The sequence below is a fragment of the Aedes albopictus genome, chromosome 2 (genome assembly GCF_035046485.1).
Source record: "Aedes albopictus strain Foshan chromosome 2, AalbF5, whole genome shotgun sequence".
NCBI lineage: Eukaryota > Metazoa > Arthropoda > Insecta > Diptera > Culicidae > Aedes > Aedes albopictus.
This window is the reverse complement of record NC_085137.1, coordinates 286,865,279-286,880,591: the sequence shown is the minus strand read 5'-3', so window position 1 is coordinate 286,880,591 and position 15,313 is coordinate 286,865,279. Positions and strand designations below refer to the sequence as shown.

The window sequence follows — 15,313 nt, the reverse complement described above, 5'->3', positions numbered from 1 at the left end:
GAAGTGTCTGTGAAGCGCGACCGATGATGTTCGAATGGTCCCACACGGAGCGAATTGTGTTAGCGGGCGTGGCAACTTTTGTTTCCAATTATGGCGAGTAATAATTGTACTTGCTTTCTTAGCTTATAGGCATCTAACTAAACTACAACAATGTCAAACGTAACACAACTCTACCGTAGCGGAAGAATTTTTCATAAATCGATGATCAAGCGATTTATGAAAAATTCACAAAATCATTACTCATCCTCCTAGGATGATGGTCAGAGACAAGTCGGTCAACCTAACTCTTGAGCAGACCTCAAGTTACATCGTTTCCTCAACTAAAACCAAACTCATACGCAAGCCTTGGTCGCTTGCCAAATCTTCTCTATCCTCCAAACTGCATAATCTTAATGCTAACTAAACTTCACGCCAGCTGCGCCTGGCAAAATCTTCGACCTCACAAATCGTCTCTGACCAATGTCCTTGTCCAGCTTCCACGAATCCTACGGCAAAACACTCAAATCGGATTCTAGCCTATTGTATTGACTAAAATAGGCTTAATCGCACACAAAACATTAAGAAGCTATATTTACAGACTATCTACAAGGACAAAATTGGTTTGTTCTGGTTTGTGCATATTCTGAGAAAAGAAAAATTTACTAATCTAAATCGTCATGAGCCCGGGAAATAGGGTTTTACCGCGCCCCTGGTCGCGTTACTTTTGGGATGAAGATTTCATGACGACCCCCAGATCTTTAACCCTTGGCCACGCATTCGAATTGACTGGAAACACTTGAGGGTTCGTGTGCACCATCCAGTCGTGGATGTGCTTGGATTGCCGAGATCGTATTTTGTTCCTTCGTAGTGGTGCCACTCATAGCTCTGTGTAGTGAGGATGGTCGAATTCTTGAAGATGGGCTCGATTTGTCTCGATCGGCTAACGGCATGACCATTTAGTGTGCTTCGGTGTGAGGGTTCCTCGGGGTGTTGTTGCGCTTCACTCGTTATCTGGATCGTTTGGTATCTGGAGCCTCCCAACTCACGACGGTTTTCAGGGTCCCAGTCTCCCTCGCCCGCTGTAGGCTGTTGGTTGCTGCGCATCTTCGTCCTGGTATTTTGAGCCTCCCTACTCACTGCTGTTTTCAGGGTCCCAATCTCCCTCGCCCGCTGTGGGCTGATGACTGTTGTGCTCTCTGTACTGGTATCTGGAGCCTCCCTACTCACTACTGTTTTCAGGGTCCCAGTCTCCCTTGCCCGCTGTAGGCTGATGGTTGCGGCGCTCTTTGATATGGTATCTGGAGCCTCCCTACTCACTGCTGTTTTCAGGGTCCCAGTCTCCCTCGCCTTCAGTAGGCTGTCGATTCGTCCTGGTGTTTGGCGTGTCTTCGTCCTGGTATTTGGAGCCTCCCTACTCACGATGGTTTTCAGGGTTCCAATTTCCCGTGCCCGCTGTAGGCTTCTTGCTACATCCTCCTGCTCTCCCAAAGCTCTCCAGCTGCTGTCTCCCTGCGCCTGATAGTGGCCGTAAGCTTCAACTCCGCGCCGAACCGATGTTTGGTCGTCGATCTCCGGGTCTCCACTCCTCCTATCAGAGAATACATCTGGTGCCTTGACGAGAAACCTGCGTCCCGTTTCCAGAATCACAGGGTGCCATTTCTCTCGCTTGGCGAACGGCTCACGGTACACCTCCTGGCGCGATGGAAGTGTTTGGGTACCGCATGTTGATCCTCCACTTGCTACTGTTCGGCCTTCTGACGGATCGGGTGATGGAATCACAAATCGTTCATTCTGGCTGTTTTGTCGAGGTGGAGAGGTAGTCGTAAAGAAGTTATTGCTCATCACACCTGACTTTCTACCATTTTCCCGTTTGTTACGTATTTTTGGAGCGTGGTACTCATGGTTGACAGGCATTGCCTGCGGACATAGCTTTAACATTGTGGAACCTCGTACGGATGTACGGAAATCCTTGCTGTCGACTCACAATCGGTGTTGCTGTGGTGGAGCAGTATTGCGACGGCTTCTCACCTTCAGCTCTCGTGATCAAATCTCCCCGTGATTGGTGTTTCGGCTAGCTTGACTGCTTCGTGGTTGACAGGCACCGCCTGTGTACATAGCTTGAACAGCCCTGAATCTCGCTGCTGGGAACGAAGATTCCAGTAGATGTAGTCGTCAAATCGGTGTAACGGAAGTGCAGAATCCGGTCGAAGCTTCTCTGCCTTCCTGTTCGCTGTAATAGTGCCCAATTATGGTGTTTTCTTCAGCGTTTGCTTTTTCGTTGACAGGCACCGCCTGTTTGCATAGCTTGCGCATGTTCGTTTAGTCCGCCTTGATGTCCTTCGCGTGGAACCTTCCCTTCTTGCCGCTCAGAACATCCTCTAGCACGTATAGGTTCGTCCCGATGATCTCCTTGACGATGGCCGGAACGAATTTTGGCTCGAGCTTGCTGTTGATTTGGTCCGCCTTCGAGGATAGTACGAACGATCGCCGCCAAACCAGGTCTCCGACTTTGAAGGCTACTGATCTTGTGCGAAGGTTGTATCGCTGCTTCGCCCGCTGGTGGCTGTTCTTAATCCGCTCGATGATAAGCTTTTGGATTCGGCGAATCGCAGAGAGTCGCAGGTCCTGCGCTACCTTCGGGTCTTCTGGCGTGTTGAGTTCCTGCTGCGTGTACAGATCCGTGTGCAACAACAGGTTCCGTCCGAAGTTGGCTTCGTGTGGACTGACGCCCGTCGCCTCGTGCCGAGCAGCGTTTATAGCCGCCGTGATCGCCGGTAGCTTTTCGTCCCACTCTCGATGATCGCCGTCCAACAATGCCCGGATGCAGGTTACTACGACGCGGTTGACCCGTTCGGCGTTGTTGACCTGCGGGCAGTAGAACGCTGTCTTCATGTGGCCGATCTTGTGTTTCGCTAGCCAGGATTTGAACACCATCGATTCGAACTGCTTCCCGTTATCGGACAGTATCAGCCGTGGCCGAGAGAACTTCAGGCAAACTTCTTCTTCCAGGAACTCCACCATCTTCTGCGAATCCGCTGTGCGCATCGGCTTAACGATCACGTATTTGCTGACCCAGTCGACTACTACCAACAGCACCGTGTTTCCTCGCTTGGAACGTGTGAGCGGACCGACAAAGTCTACCGATATCATCTCCCAAGGAGTCTTTGCTGGCTTTGGGTTTCCCATTTGCGGCATCATTCTTCTTCCCGGTGCCTTGCACGCTTTGCAGGTCGCACAGTTCATAACGTAATCGTGAATCTCCTGTTGCATCTGTGGCCAGTAGTAGTGGGCTTGTAGCTTGTGCCAGGTCTTGTAGAAACCAAGATGCGCTGCTGCCGGTTCGTCGTGGAATCTTCGGATTAGTTGGAACCTATCTTCTTTCGGAACGACTTGCTTCCACTTGTGGAAAACTGCTTCCACTTCGTCCTTGCAACGGCAGTTCTTGAATAGCGTGTCGTTGGCTATGCGGAAGTCCGGGAACTTATCTCCTTCGCTCTTCACTCTTTCCACCAGCTTTCTGTACCACGGATCCTGAACTTGGTCTACCGTGAAAACGGCTTCTGCCACCGTCCTCGAGAGAGCATCTGGAACAACGTTGATGGAACCCTTCCTGTACCGGATCTCGAAATCAAACGCGTTCAGACGCAACAGCCACCGGCTCATCAAAGCCGTCGGGTTCTTCATCGACTTCAGGTAGCTGAGTGCTGCATGGTCACAGTGGACAATGAACCGGATTCCTTCTACGTAGCCTCTAAACTTCTCGATCGCTCGGATCACTGCGAGGCACTCCCGCTCCGTGACCGAGTACTTTCTCTCCGACGCTGACAACTTCTGCGAGAAGTAGCTGATGGGATGTTCCTCGCCGTTGATCTCCTGCGTTAGCACTGCTCCGATTGCTGTGTCGCTGGCATCGCACGCTATGGCGAACGGTTTGCTGTAGTCCGGCATCGCTAGCACCGGTGCCGAAACTAAAGCGGCTTTCAGCTTCAGAAACGCTTCTTCGGCGATCGGATTCCAACGGAACTTGGTCTTTCCTGATGTTAAATTCGTTAGAGGAGCTGCTAGCTGCGAGAAACCGGCGATGAAGCGTCGGTACCAGTTGCAAACACCGAGAAATCGCTGCACCTCTTTGCGCGTTGTTGGAGTCGGGAATTGTACGATCGCTTGGATCTTCTCGTCGTCTACACGCCAACCTTGCTCGTCGATTACGTAGCCGAGGTACCTCATGCTCTTCCGGCAGAACTTGGACTTCTCCGATGAAATCGTGAGATTCGCTTGACGTAGCCGGCGGGCTACTTCTTCGAGCAGCGCGATATGCTCTTCGAATGTCTCGGAACAGAAGATGATGTCGTCCAGGTAATGAAATACCAGCGGTTCTAGATCGGCGAATAGGTGGGTCATCAGTCTCGCTAGGGCTTGGCTTGCCGTACACAGCCCGAACGGCACCACCTTGAATTGGAAATGGCCTCTGGATGGAACGGTGAAGGCTGTCAGTTGTCTCGAACCTGGATGGAGTGGTAGCTGCCAGAAAGCATCCTTGAGATCGATCGAAGAAATGTATTTGCTACTTCGGAGGTTGTTGGTGATCGCTGCTATCTGGGGAATCGGATAACCCTCGTTCACCATGACGGAGTTGAGGTGTCGCGCGTCCAAGCAGACGCGATACTGCCCAGTCTTCTTCTTGACGGCGACCAGCGGGTTGTTCCATGGCGAGAACTGCGCCTCCTCGATGACGTCCAGCGCAATCATCCGGTCGATCTCTCTGTTGACCTCCTGCAGAACGTACGGCGACATGGGGTAATGCCGTTGTTTGCGGGGCGGTGCATTCCCTACATCGATTCGATGCTCGTACAGCTTCGTGCGTCCTAATCTTCCCTCTACCGCCTTCGGAAACTTCTGAATCGCCTGCTCCAGGCGCCTCTGCTGTTCCGGACTGAGCTGCTTCATCTCCTGTTCTTCGCTGATCTGATCTTCCTGCTTCGCTTCGAGTGTGCAACACACCGCTTTTACACCGAATTTGTCCCAGAAATTCATTCCCAGGATGATGCAGTCTGGAATCGAAGGCACCAATAGCACTGGAAGAACATCGTTGCGGTTGTTGTACACGATCGGTAAGTAGACGAAGTTCGCGATGTTGTGTCTCGTGCCGTCTGCCGTCTTTATCCCGCCGCCTGACGGCTCCTTTCTGCAATCCGCATTCCTCTGCCAGTTCGACTTTTCTTCCTCCTAGCACAGAGCAGTTCGCTCCACTGTCCAACAAAGCTGTCAACTCCTTTCCCAGCACTGATATGACGGCGTGCGGTCGATTGTCACTTCCGGGGTTGATAATGATCGAGTTGAGGTTTTGAAATTCCGGGATATCGGAGGGGTCTCCGAGATTTTTGCGGAGAGCTGCTCCCCTCTACTGCTGGTTCTCCGCTTGGTAGTTTACCGCGTCCATGCGGCACGTGAAGCAACTGCGCAACGAGTAGCCTTTCCTTCCACAACGGTAGCAGAATAGGATGGCTTGCGGCTTCGGACAGTCCATGAATCTGTGACCCTCCTCGTCGCAGTTCCAGCAAAGCATTGCTATTCGTTGGCCGTTCGGAGCTTCTTCCTGTTGTATTTGGCGATCTTCCCGTTGTCTGGCTGGTTCTGGCAGCAGACGTTGGCTTCTTCGGTTATTGTCGCTCTAATCCGAACTTGGCATCCACTGTCGTGCCTGCCACCCGGATAAAAACTAACCATAGGGTATTTGGTGAAAACCATTCCTGTACCATACAGTGTACCAGCTACAATATAGTGTATTGTAATGGAATGGTTCGCTAAAAGCTTTGCACATTGGTAGCTATTATACATTTACATCCGATCTTTATGTAACAATATATTATACTGTTTTTATTACGTTTGAACCATTCACTATTCCGAAACAATATTTTTCCGTGCATTTTTAATTTTTTATCCAGTTTATGATTTTTTCCGTGCTTTGTTTTGTTGATGTCCGTGACATTTTTGTTGCAAAGGAAATGAAAGAGAAAAAAGTGAATAAGTTGAAACATCTATTTAAAGTCAATAAAATGTTTAAATAAAGTGGTAAACCAGGTGTCCTAAGGACTGCATATCCAAGAGATATGGTGGGCTAGGTATGTAGAGTGCGATGAGAGGAATACGAATGTAGGTCAACCCGGAAAGACGCAGGCCAGATTACCGTAAATCAGTGGATGAGTTCAACACTATTCTTTCTCTTCTTCTCTCATGTGAAATTGCCTTGTACAACAACCGAATTAAATGCGATTTATCTTTGACATTCTTAAATAACATAAGGACTGGACTGGACACTGAAACGACTTCTAAAATAAGTTCGTCTTCGCTTTTTAACTTAACTTATAGTTGAATCGAACTTGACAGTTTTCTCATGAGTTGTTATGTACACATTTCATAGTTCAGTCAAATTGGAGCCTCAATATTGCAATAATGGTTAAGCACGCTGTAATGATACTTATGTACCTCGTCACCCACTTCATGCAACTACATTAGTGGTCTAATAACACTTAGCGCGCTAGGCATAGTTCCATCATGCCGCTCAAAGTGTTGCCACAAATAATGCTTAGTTTGCAAAACCCGGTTATCTGGCTGGTGGGACATGGGAGCTTAAGCTTCAACTGTTAATGCAATCAGAGGCTACTCAGACTTAGACGAGTTTAGGTTAGTTTGGCTAGAACTGCCATTATCGAAGGAACATGACGAGATAATATAACATTATATGGTTTATCTAATGTAAAACAATACAACATAACAAAAGAGAACCATTCCAAAACCATGATTAAATTTATAACCAGTAGTGAAATTACAATTAAAAACAATATATTTACGGTACATTTTATTGTTTGAAACCATACGTGTACCATACAATGTACGGTATATTAAAGCCCACGTATCAGTATTTCGAACAATTCATTTACAATAAAATGTATGGTTTTGTAAAAAAATATATATGGAGAAAAATATTTTTTTATATTGTTACGATACTTAACAACCCGTATAGTATATTGTAAAAATCTCATTTACAATTCACTGTATGGTGTCTAACATTACATCTTATTGTTTTTGTATTTTTTATTTTTACAGTGGTGTTTATTGTAACAATATGGTTCTAAATAGTACTGTTACAATACAACATTCGGTTTTTCTACTGTATTTTTTATTCGGGGCAGCCCTGTGCTCTTTGCGGCTGTTCTTGCTGTTGTTGTGGTAGCCGAGTCTGGTACGATGCGGTTTGCGGCCGCTGCTGCTGTGCCGGCGTTTGCGCCTCTCTTGTGTTCTGCCGCGCTGCTCGCAGGACGTCAGCCTCTGTCCGGTTGTACCTATCCGTTGGCCTTGTCTGCCTTTCGTCGCGTGCGGCAAAGCTTGGTCTCGCAGACCTCCGCTCAATGTTCAACTTCAACGCGTTGACTTGCTCCACCAGTTCGTCGATGTTGTGCTGCCAATTGTCTTCTGGTCCTTCCTCCGCTGCTTCGTGCTCGAATGCGCCTTCTTCTACCTCCACGGCGTGAACTCTGTTGAACCGCTGTGGCTGTTGATGATGCTGAACCGGTGGTGGTCTGCTTGTTGTTACTGGCGTGGCGAAGTTCGGTTCAAGAAGTGCGCTGTGCGGAATGGGAATCCTGCGCTGCCTGTTCAGAAGCATCCTCGTCTCGTCGTATCCGGTGCAGACTTCTACCATTTCTTCCAGTGAACGAGGCCTAGCTGCTGTGACGATGGCTGCGTAGTTCTCGTTCATGTTTTTCTTCACCAGGAAGAACTTTTCGTCGTCTGGAATGGGTGGATCGACGAAGCGGAAGAGCGCTGAGATATCTCGGTAGAACTTCGCAAAGGATTCCTCCCTTCCTTGAAATCGAAAGCTGGCTTCCAGACGCAGAATTTGGGAGTATCCGCTGGGCAGGAATTCCCTTCTGATCTCCCGCTTGAACTGGTCCCAGGTCCGCAACAGGTTTTGCGATGTTGCTCGCGAGTACCAGTCGATTGCGTCCTCTTGGAGTAGATGCTTGATCGAACTCAGGAGTGTGGCATCGCTCATGCCTTCCGACCTCGCGAATGTCTCCACGCGATCTAGGAACACGTTGAGTGATGTCGTGTCCTTCTCGCCGCGAAATTTGAAAGGCCAGTTGTGTACCGCCTTCTGTATTCGGCGATCGTCCGCTCGTTCCGGAGCTGGTTGATCTCGCCGGATTAGCCGCTCCAGGTCGTCTCGCATTCGATAGTTTTCTTCACGCGTCCGCTGTTCTCTTTCCTGCATCTCCGCTATTCTCGCTTGCAGCTCCTGAACTTCTCGTGACTGTGCTTCTGGGGCTGGCCGGTTCCATATTTCTCGCTCCCGGGGAAGATAGGGAGGCGGTGGTGAGGTGTTCCGTTGTCTAGGCTGTGTCTCCCCTGCGTCTTCGTTGTCTCGCGCTCGGAATGAGCTAGAAAATAGCAATCCTCGTCCTTGTCCGCCGGAGAATGACGTCATTGAAGGCGGCTGTGAGGCTGGCGGTGGCGTGGATTCTTGATTTGAATGGTTGCCCACTGGGATCGTGGCATCCGCCGTTCCACCGACTGCTCCTTCCTCTTCGTTGTTGCTTCTTCTTATGGCACCCGTTGAACTTGTGTGGTTCACCTCATTCTCACCTCGTTGCACACAACTCACTACACTAGTACCGTTCACTTTGTTGAGCAAAACCGTCACGTGCATGGTTAGCATCCCATGCAGCTCTCTCAGTTCATCCGGAGGGTGGATTAATCGTAATCTGTCGCGATAGTGGGTAAGACGCGTTTGGTTTTGACTGATTGCAGCCCTATCGGCTGTTCGAATGGCCGCTTCAGTGCTAATGTGCAGCTGCTGTATTTGAGTTTCACAGTGTTCAATGTTGGACTGTGGACTCATTACATGGGCTGAGCTAGTGGGCTGGTTATCTCTTAAGGCTTCCTCCTGGACGAGTGCCTTTAGACGGAGGACCTTTCCTCTATGGGTGGTAGGCCCTAAATTTACCACGTGACGCAGAGCTAACTCATACGTCACCTCCTCATCTGTTAGGTGTGTGTAATCCATGTCTTATGTTGAATCTTATATGCGTAAGGGCTAAAATTGTTTCGATAATCGTAGGCCAGATAATCGAAATTGCACAAAACCAAATTTCAACAAAACCAAAACTCAAAACGCTAAACGATAGTTTATAATGTGTGGATTTTCAGTTGGGCGCCAATGTTGCAAGTGACTGTCGAGGGGGGGAACAGAAACCCTCGATCAGCCCCGGAAAGCTCAAAAGGGAAATGCGCTCACAAAACGGCTAAAATAAAAACGACTCATAAAAAAGTGATCATTTTCCATAACAAAATCAGAAATTGCCAATAAAAAAGTAGGGGTGGGAGCAATAATAAACTATAAAATTTCCATAAACAAATCAAAAAGTGCCTAAATAAATCAAAACTTTCCATAAATAATTGATTTTCGAGCAACAAAATATGTCAGAATTTCCACAAATAAATCAACGATTGCAATAAAAAAACTATATGTTTCCAAAAAAAAAGTTTAAATTTTCCATAAATAAATCTGATTTTTCCATAAATAATTTAAAAATTCCCAATTGAAAAACATCAAAAAAGCAATTGAAAATTTAGCAATAAATACGAAATAATGAGAAAAGTAAAAGTACCGCGCGAGCCATGCGGCGAAGCCGCATAGAGGATTGAGGAACTGAGGCGGCAGAAGGCCGCCGAAGTTTCCGAAAGCCGATGCGCCGTAACTGCGTCGATTCGGTTTTAGGCAATCCACAGATCCAAGAATTTGCCCGGTATAATGCGAACAGAGATGTTATCCTTTTTTAAAGTCCGACGAGCGTTAGCGAGTTCGGACAGCAAGCGATTGTCTGTTAAATTGCACAATAGTTTCAGTTTTCTATCATAGTTCTATGATGTAGTATGCTCGAAATTTTTTGTTGGAAAAAATATAGTTTTTTATTGCAATTGTTGATTTATTTGTGGAAATCCTGACATTTTTTATTGCTCGAAAATCAATTATTTATGGAAAGTTTTGATTTATTTATGCGCCTTTTGAATTGTTTATGGAACTTTTATAGTTTATTATTGCTTCCACCCCTATTTATTTATTGGCAATTTTCGAATTATTTATGGAAAACTTTTTATTTATTATGGGACGATTAATTGGCTGCCCTCACAAAACTGAAAATGATCCAACAAATCAAGTAGCATTGACAAACTACATTTATTTTAGTTTTCTTGCCTTAACTAAGCCTGCTTTGCCTCCTACTCCTCTTGTTCATCTTATCTTTCTTAATTCTACTTATTATTCTTCTTTTTGTTCTTACTCACTGTGGGTGCACCCGTTCTTTCGTCGCCACGCCGCCATAGCTCTGCATGCGCTCCATCCTTCACCTCTGCCTTTACGCCACCCACGGTAGGCGACTATCCCCTATCTGATGCTGGCAGCTTTGCTTCGGAACCGCGCCCTTTTACCGGGCGGCCTTACGGCTGTTGGCCACGAAGCTGGGTTTTACTGCCTTCCGAATCCGTGAAGCTGTTCGTGCCTCCTCCGAAAACTCCGAACCAAAATCGTCTCCAATCGTTCGTGCGTCCCCAGAAGTTGTTGGACGGATACGGATACACGGAGGATTCTTCGGCCACCGACCGCGCCGTGCCTTGCTGACGTGTCCTCTCAACAAGTGATCTGCTCGAGAATCCCCGGTGGTTAATTAGAAGCTCTCCTCACGTCCGATGCTCCGATCGATTGTCCAACCACTAGCAAAAACGACAAATAAGAAAAAAGAGGCCCTGCGGGAGACCGCTGGCATCAGCACACAATTCCACCGAGTTTCTTTGCTCATAATTACCTCCAATGGAAGGCCTCTCGTCTCGGTGTGCGTTTTGGTCGCTCCCGTGGGTCTTGCAGCTGGTTGGGGTTTTGGAAAGGCTCCGGCAAAGCTCTTGGTGTCCTACGGAGCTGTAAATAGGGCATTCCAATTGGTCACGGAGAAACGACTAACAATTCGGAATTTCTTACCTTCCGCGTAGCACAAGGTGCTCGTGTCGTGCAGGAAGCCCACCGTGTTCGTGCGGCAAATGGTTCGTAGTTCTGTGCCGTGCTCCGGCCAATTGATTTCACCGTAATTAGCGGTCGTTCCGGCCGCCTCCACGTGCTCCAACAATACTGTCTTTCCTCCTGCTTTTCGGCCGCGACGGATGTCCGATGTTTCTGTCCGGATTGTTAGGCACTTGGCGAGGACCAATTTTGTGTCTCCGCGTTGCACTTGTGGCTATTTGCACCGACGGAACGGAAAAACATTCCGATGCCACCGCTGAAACACGTGCGTACGGCACAAGCACTTTCTTGTTCTGACGGCTTCTGCTCGGTGATTCCTTTTCGCCGGTGTGGTAGTAGTTGTCGGTGCTGACCGATGACAGCTGCTGCTTTCGCTTTCGCTATAGCCTTTTTATTACTGTGAAGTGTCTGTGAAGCGCGACCGATGATGTTCGAATGGTCCCACACGGAGCGAATTGTGTTAGCGGGCGTGGCAACTTTTGTTTCCAATTATGGCGAGTAATAATTGTACTTGCTTTCTTAGCTTATAGGCATCTAACTAAACTACAACAATGTCAAACGTAACAGCTTTCTTTCCTAAACTAAGCGTTGCGTTCAGTTCATTCCTGTGTGGATTGAACTAAAGACTTCTACTTCATATTGGGGTGGAGACGCGCGATAAGATTTTCTTTCTGGATTGTTGAGGAAAAATGGTCGAGAGTAGGTATCGTGTTGTTCTTTGCTGTGCACGCATCGCTCCTGTAAGGGGTGAGTATCTCAGCATAATCGATCGCGTTCGCTATGGTCTCGCGATTTCCTCTAGGGAAACCTCTAGTCTAGGAGTTCAACCAGGAATTTCTTCGAGATTTCTTCCAGAATGCAAAATGCTCCAGGCATTCATCCAACAATTTCTCCTGGAAGTCCTAGAGGAAATTTTCCTGGAATTCCAGGAAAGCTTCAAGGATTCATTCAGGAATTCCTCCAGAGACGGTTCGATGTACAATTTTTGATATTAAATTTATTTAGACAAATAAATCATCCCATCAACTTGTACTCCATGCTGCAAACATTTTATGGTTTTGCAACATTTAATAATGCCGAATCGATGTGAAAACATCGATTCAAAGCATTCGATTAAATCGGTGAATCGATTCTGCTGGTCCGATTCGAATCGATTCACAAAAATCGATGTCTCAGCCAAACTTGCCCAATGCTAGTGTGCGCTCGATCGCTTCTCGTCTGCTATAAAGTGTCTCGAGTATACCAAAGTGGCGAATCCTTGTCGTTTTGACAGGTCTCCTGCTCGATTGGAACTATGGGGATGACACTAAATCGACTGTTCCAATTTTGACGTTTCTCCTCTTTGTTTTATCCAGGCTCGTTAGTCTGCTACTGTTACGAGGGTCAACTAACCAAACTCGAATTGAACCTTCTGTATAATCTGCATAACTAAAACAACCCATTCACCCTCCGTCTTGCAGATCTACAGCCCCAACGAAAAGAAGTCTTTCCTCTCGATCGCCGGTGAATGGAGCGGCCTAATGGAGTACAAATTCAACGACGGCAGCAAACCGTCCAAGTTCGAGACGTTCGTCGACGTGAACAGTATACCGATCTTCAAGAAGAAGGTACGCCCCGTAGCCGAACAGACGGAAAACGAGTCTCGAAACGTGTGGAAGGAGGTCACTGCCGGATTGAAGTGAGTATCCTCGTGTTGTGGTGATGTGGTTGCAACAGGTTCTTTTTATTGCCGTTTCAGGATGAACGATATCGACAAAGCAACGAATGCAAAGTTTCAGGTCGAACAAAAGCAGCGTGTTGAAGCACGCGAACGGAAGGAAAACAGTGGAGAATGGGAAAATAGGGTAAGTGTTGAGTCTTATACATGGCCTGATTTATTTTTTAAATCATCTTGCTTCACAGTATTTCAAATCAGTTGGTGAATCGTGGATCTACAATAATCCACTGCTGCATAGACTTACACTGGAGAGACGTGATAGCAAAAGATAGCAATCCAACGATGGGAGCTGTGCTAGTTCTAGCAGAAATAGGCAATAAAGGTAACATTAGTAGCGCTAACAACAGTTGTTATAAAAATGTGACGGGTTAAGCGAATCAGTATAATCCCCCTCCTTTCCCCCTATCATCGATTTTCGAAATGGTGATAAGCAAACGGAAATATGTAAGTGTTACATCAGGCTGCGCTGTCGGTCGCTGACCGTGCAAGAATTGATTATCTACGGTTTACTAACTTCTATAAACCCCGAATCGAAACAGTTACTAAAGCTCACAATTGCACCTTAGTTCACAGTACCTTCTAGTGAAAGCGTCATTTACAACTATTAGCTATATTCTGATGATGACCACCAACAACAGAGTAACATTAGATATATCGTCTATGTATTTGCAAGCTACAATCCTCGAAACCGGTTTCTGTTTTTCGTTGTGTACTAAAGTTAGCTCAACTTTTTGTTAAAGATGAACTTTGCATCAATACAACTCAGGTCATGACAGCACCTTCTCGGAATGCAATGAAACTTGGCTTTTGATGTTTCTTCAAATCGGTGTGAAACTGGAAATTCTAAAGAAGCTGATCAAACAGTACGTGCTCCGCAATTTCTTCAATAGCCGCATACTCTGGACATCCCAAGAAACAGAGATAGATGAATAACAGTTACTCAAGCCAAAGTTTGCTTAAGAATTGTTTGTTCAACTCTTATAAAGCTAAAATGTTTGTTGGGATGCTGATGAACCTGCGTGATCGAATCTGTATTAAAGCTGTTGTCTAAAGCAACAATGACCAGATAAAACTAGTGTCAAGGAGATGTGGGAGACTACTTCCTTAAAGTACACCCAAGTAACAATGGCAGCTAAATAACAACTTATTCAGCCAAAATTTTCAAAATCAAGTTTAAGAGCGGTTTATTCATCTTTTGTAAAGCAATTATGTTTGTTGGGCAGGTATCAACCTGTAGGCCCACATGCTTTTCGTAGGCGATGACGCTTAATATACGGTAAGGCACGCACTTTCCTATACGTATCATTCGGCGCTCACCGTGGTAACTGTGGTAAATGTCGGTACGTAACACCGCGCGTAACGACCGGGCCTTTTATTTCCAGGTTCAACTTTTCTTAGGCGTGATACTTCCAGGGCTGTTACAAAAGTGTCGATTTGGAAACCGCAAAATCCGCGCCAAGCCATATGAAATCCGCGCCAAGGTCATCAAATCCGCGCCAGTACAACAACATATGGCTTTACTGAATCGAACTAATTTTTCAACAGAATTTTTCAGAGAAAATCAACTATTTGTTTCATTTGCTGCAATAATACACATATAGAGTATTTTCATTGATAAATTTAGAACTTTAAATGACAACTCAAACAAGAGTTGACAAAATTGTGATGACAGGTTAAAGTTTTTTTTTTAAATTGAATTAAACAGTTTTGGATCAATAATTCTTTGATTGCTTATCAATCAGGGTGTTAACGTTGTTTTACGAGAATTGAATTTGCTGTTCCCTGCAACAATTTCAAAAAGGAAGGTTCTTGACGAAACTTTTGAAATAATTTATAGGTAACATAATGGTAGAAATCCTGAAAAAAATCTGGAGTAAGTCCCAAAATCTGATTCGGCAAAAATGCATGAACATTTTCAGCAACTTTTTGAGAAATTCATGTATTTCTTTTTGCAGATACTTATTTTGTGAAAATACGATTGGAATAATGTTAGTGCTATTTATTTATTGAATGACAAATAAATTTTATTCCTAAAGGAAATAATTCTGAAAAAGGATGAATTAAAAAAAAAAATGTCTGGCAAATATTGAACAAAAGTCTAAAAATATATAGAAAAGTATTAATTCAAGAAAATTTTATGAGAAAAGTTACTGGCCACACCATATTCTTGGAAATTCAGTGAAGATTTCAGCAAAAATATCCTAAGTCTTGGGATTCCGAAAGCATCGACGATTTCTTTAAGTATTTTGCAAAAAAAAATCATCCAAAAATCCACCAAGAAACCCTTTAATAAATGTACCCTCAACGCCCCTCTCAACGAGTGCTACGATTGGAAATAAAAGAAAAATTTCATCATGAGTTTTTAGCAAAGAAAAAAAAACATTCGACAGAAGTTCCACTATTAACTGATTGAGGAATTTGGTCAATTCCATCATTCTGGAACTCTTCCATAATGAATCAAAAAATGAAGGATTTTTCAACTTTCGCTAAAAAATATTATGATTAGAGTTTTTCCACAGCTGTTTCTATGGTATTCTTTAAAA

At 45.7% G+C, this 15,313-nt stretch overlaps 1 protein-coding gene across 2 annotated transcripts in view; it reads left to right on the top strand.

The window, feature by feature from the left end:
- Nucleotides 1-13,671, top strand: part of LOC109411133 (oxysterol-binding protein-related protein 9) — a 209,862-nt gene extending 196,191 nt beyond the window's left edge. For both annotated transcript variants that reach the window (XM_029872961.2, XM_029872962.2), the window contains 3 exons: nt 12,514-12,731; nt 12,792-12,897; nt 12,956-13,671. In XM_029872961.2, the coding sequence (XP_029728821.1) occupies nt 12,514-12,731; nt 12,792-12,897; nt 12,956-13,042 (411 nt within the window). In that variant the 3' untranslated portion in view covers nt 13,043-13,671. The remainder of the gene's footprint in view (nt 1-12,513; nt 12,732-12,791; nt 12,898-12,955) is intronic.
- The last annotated feature ends 1,642 nt before the right edge of the window (nt 13,672-15,313 follow it).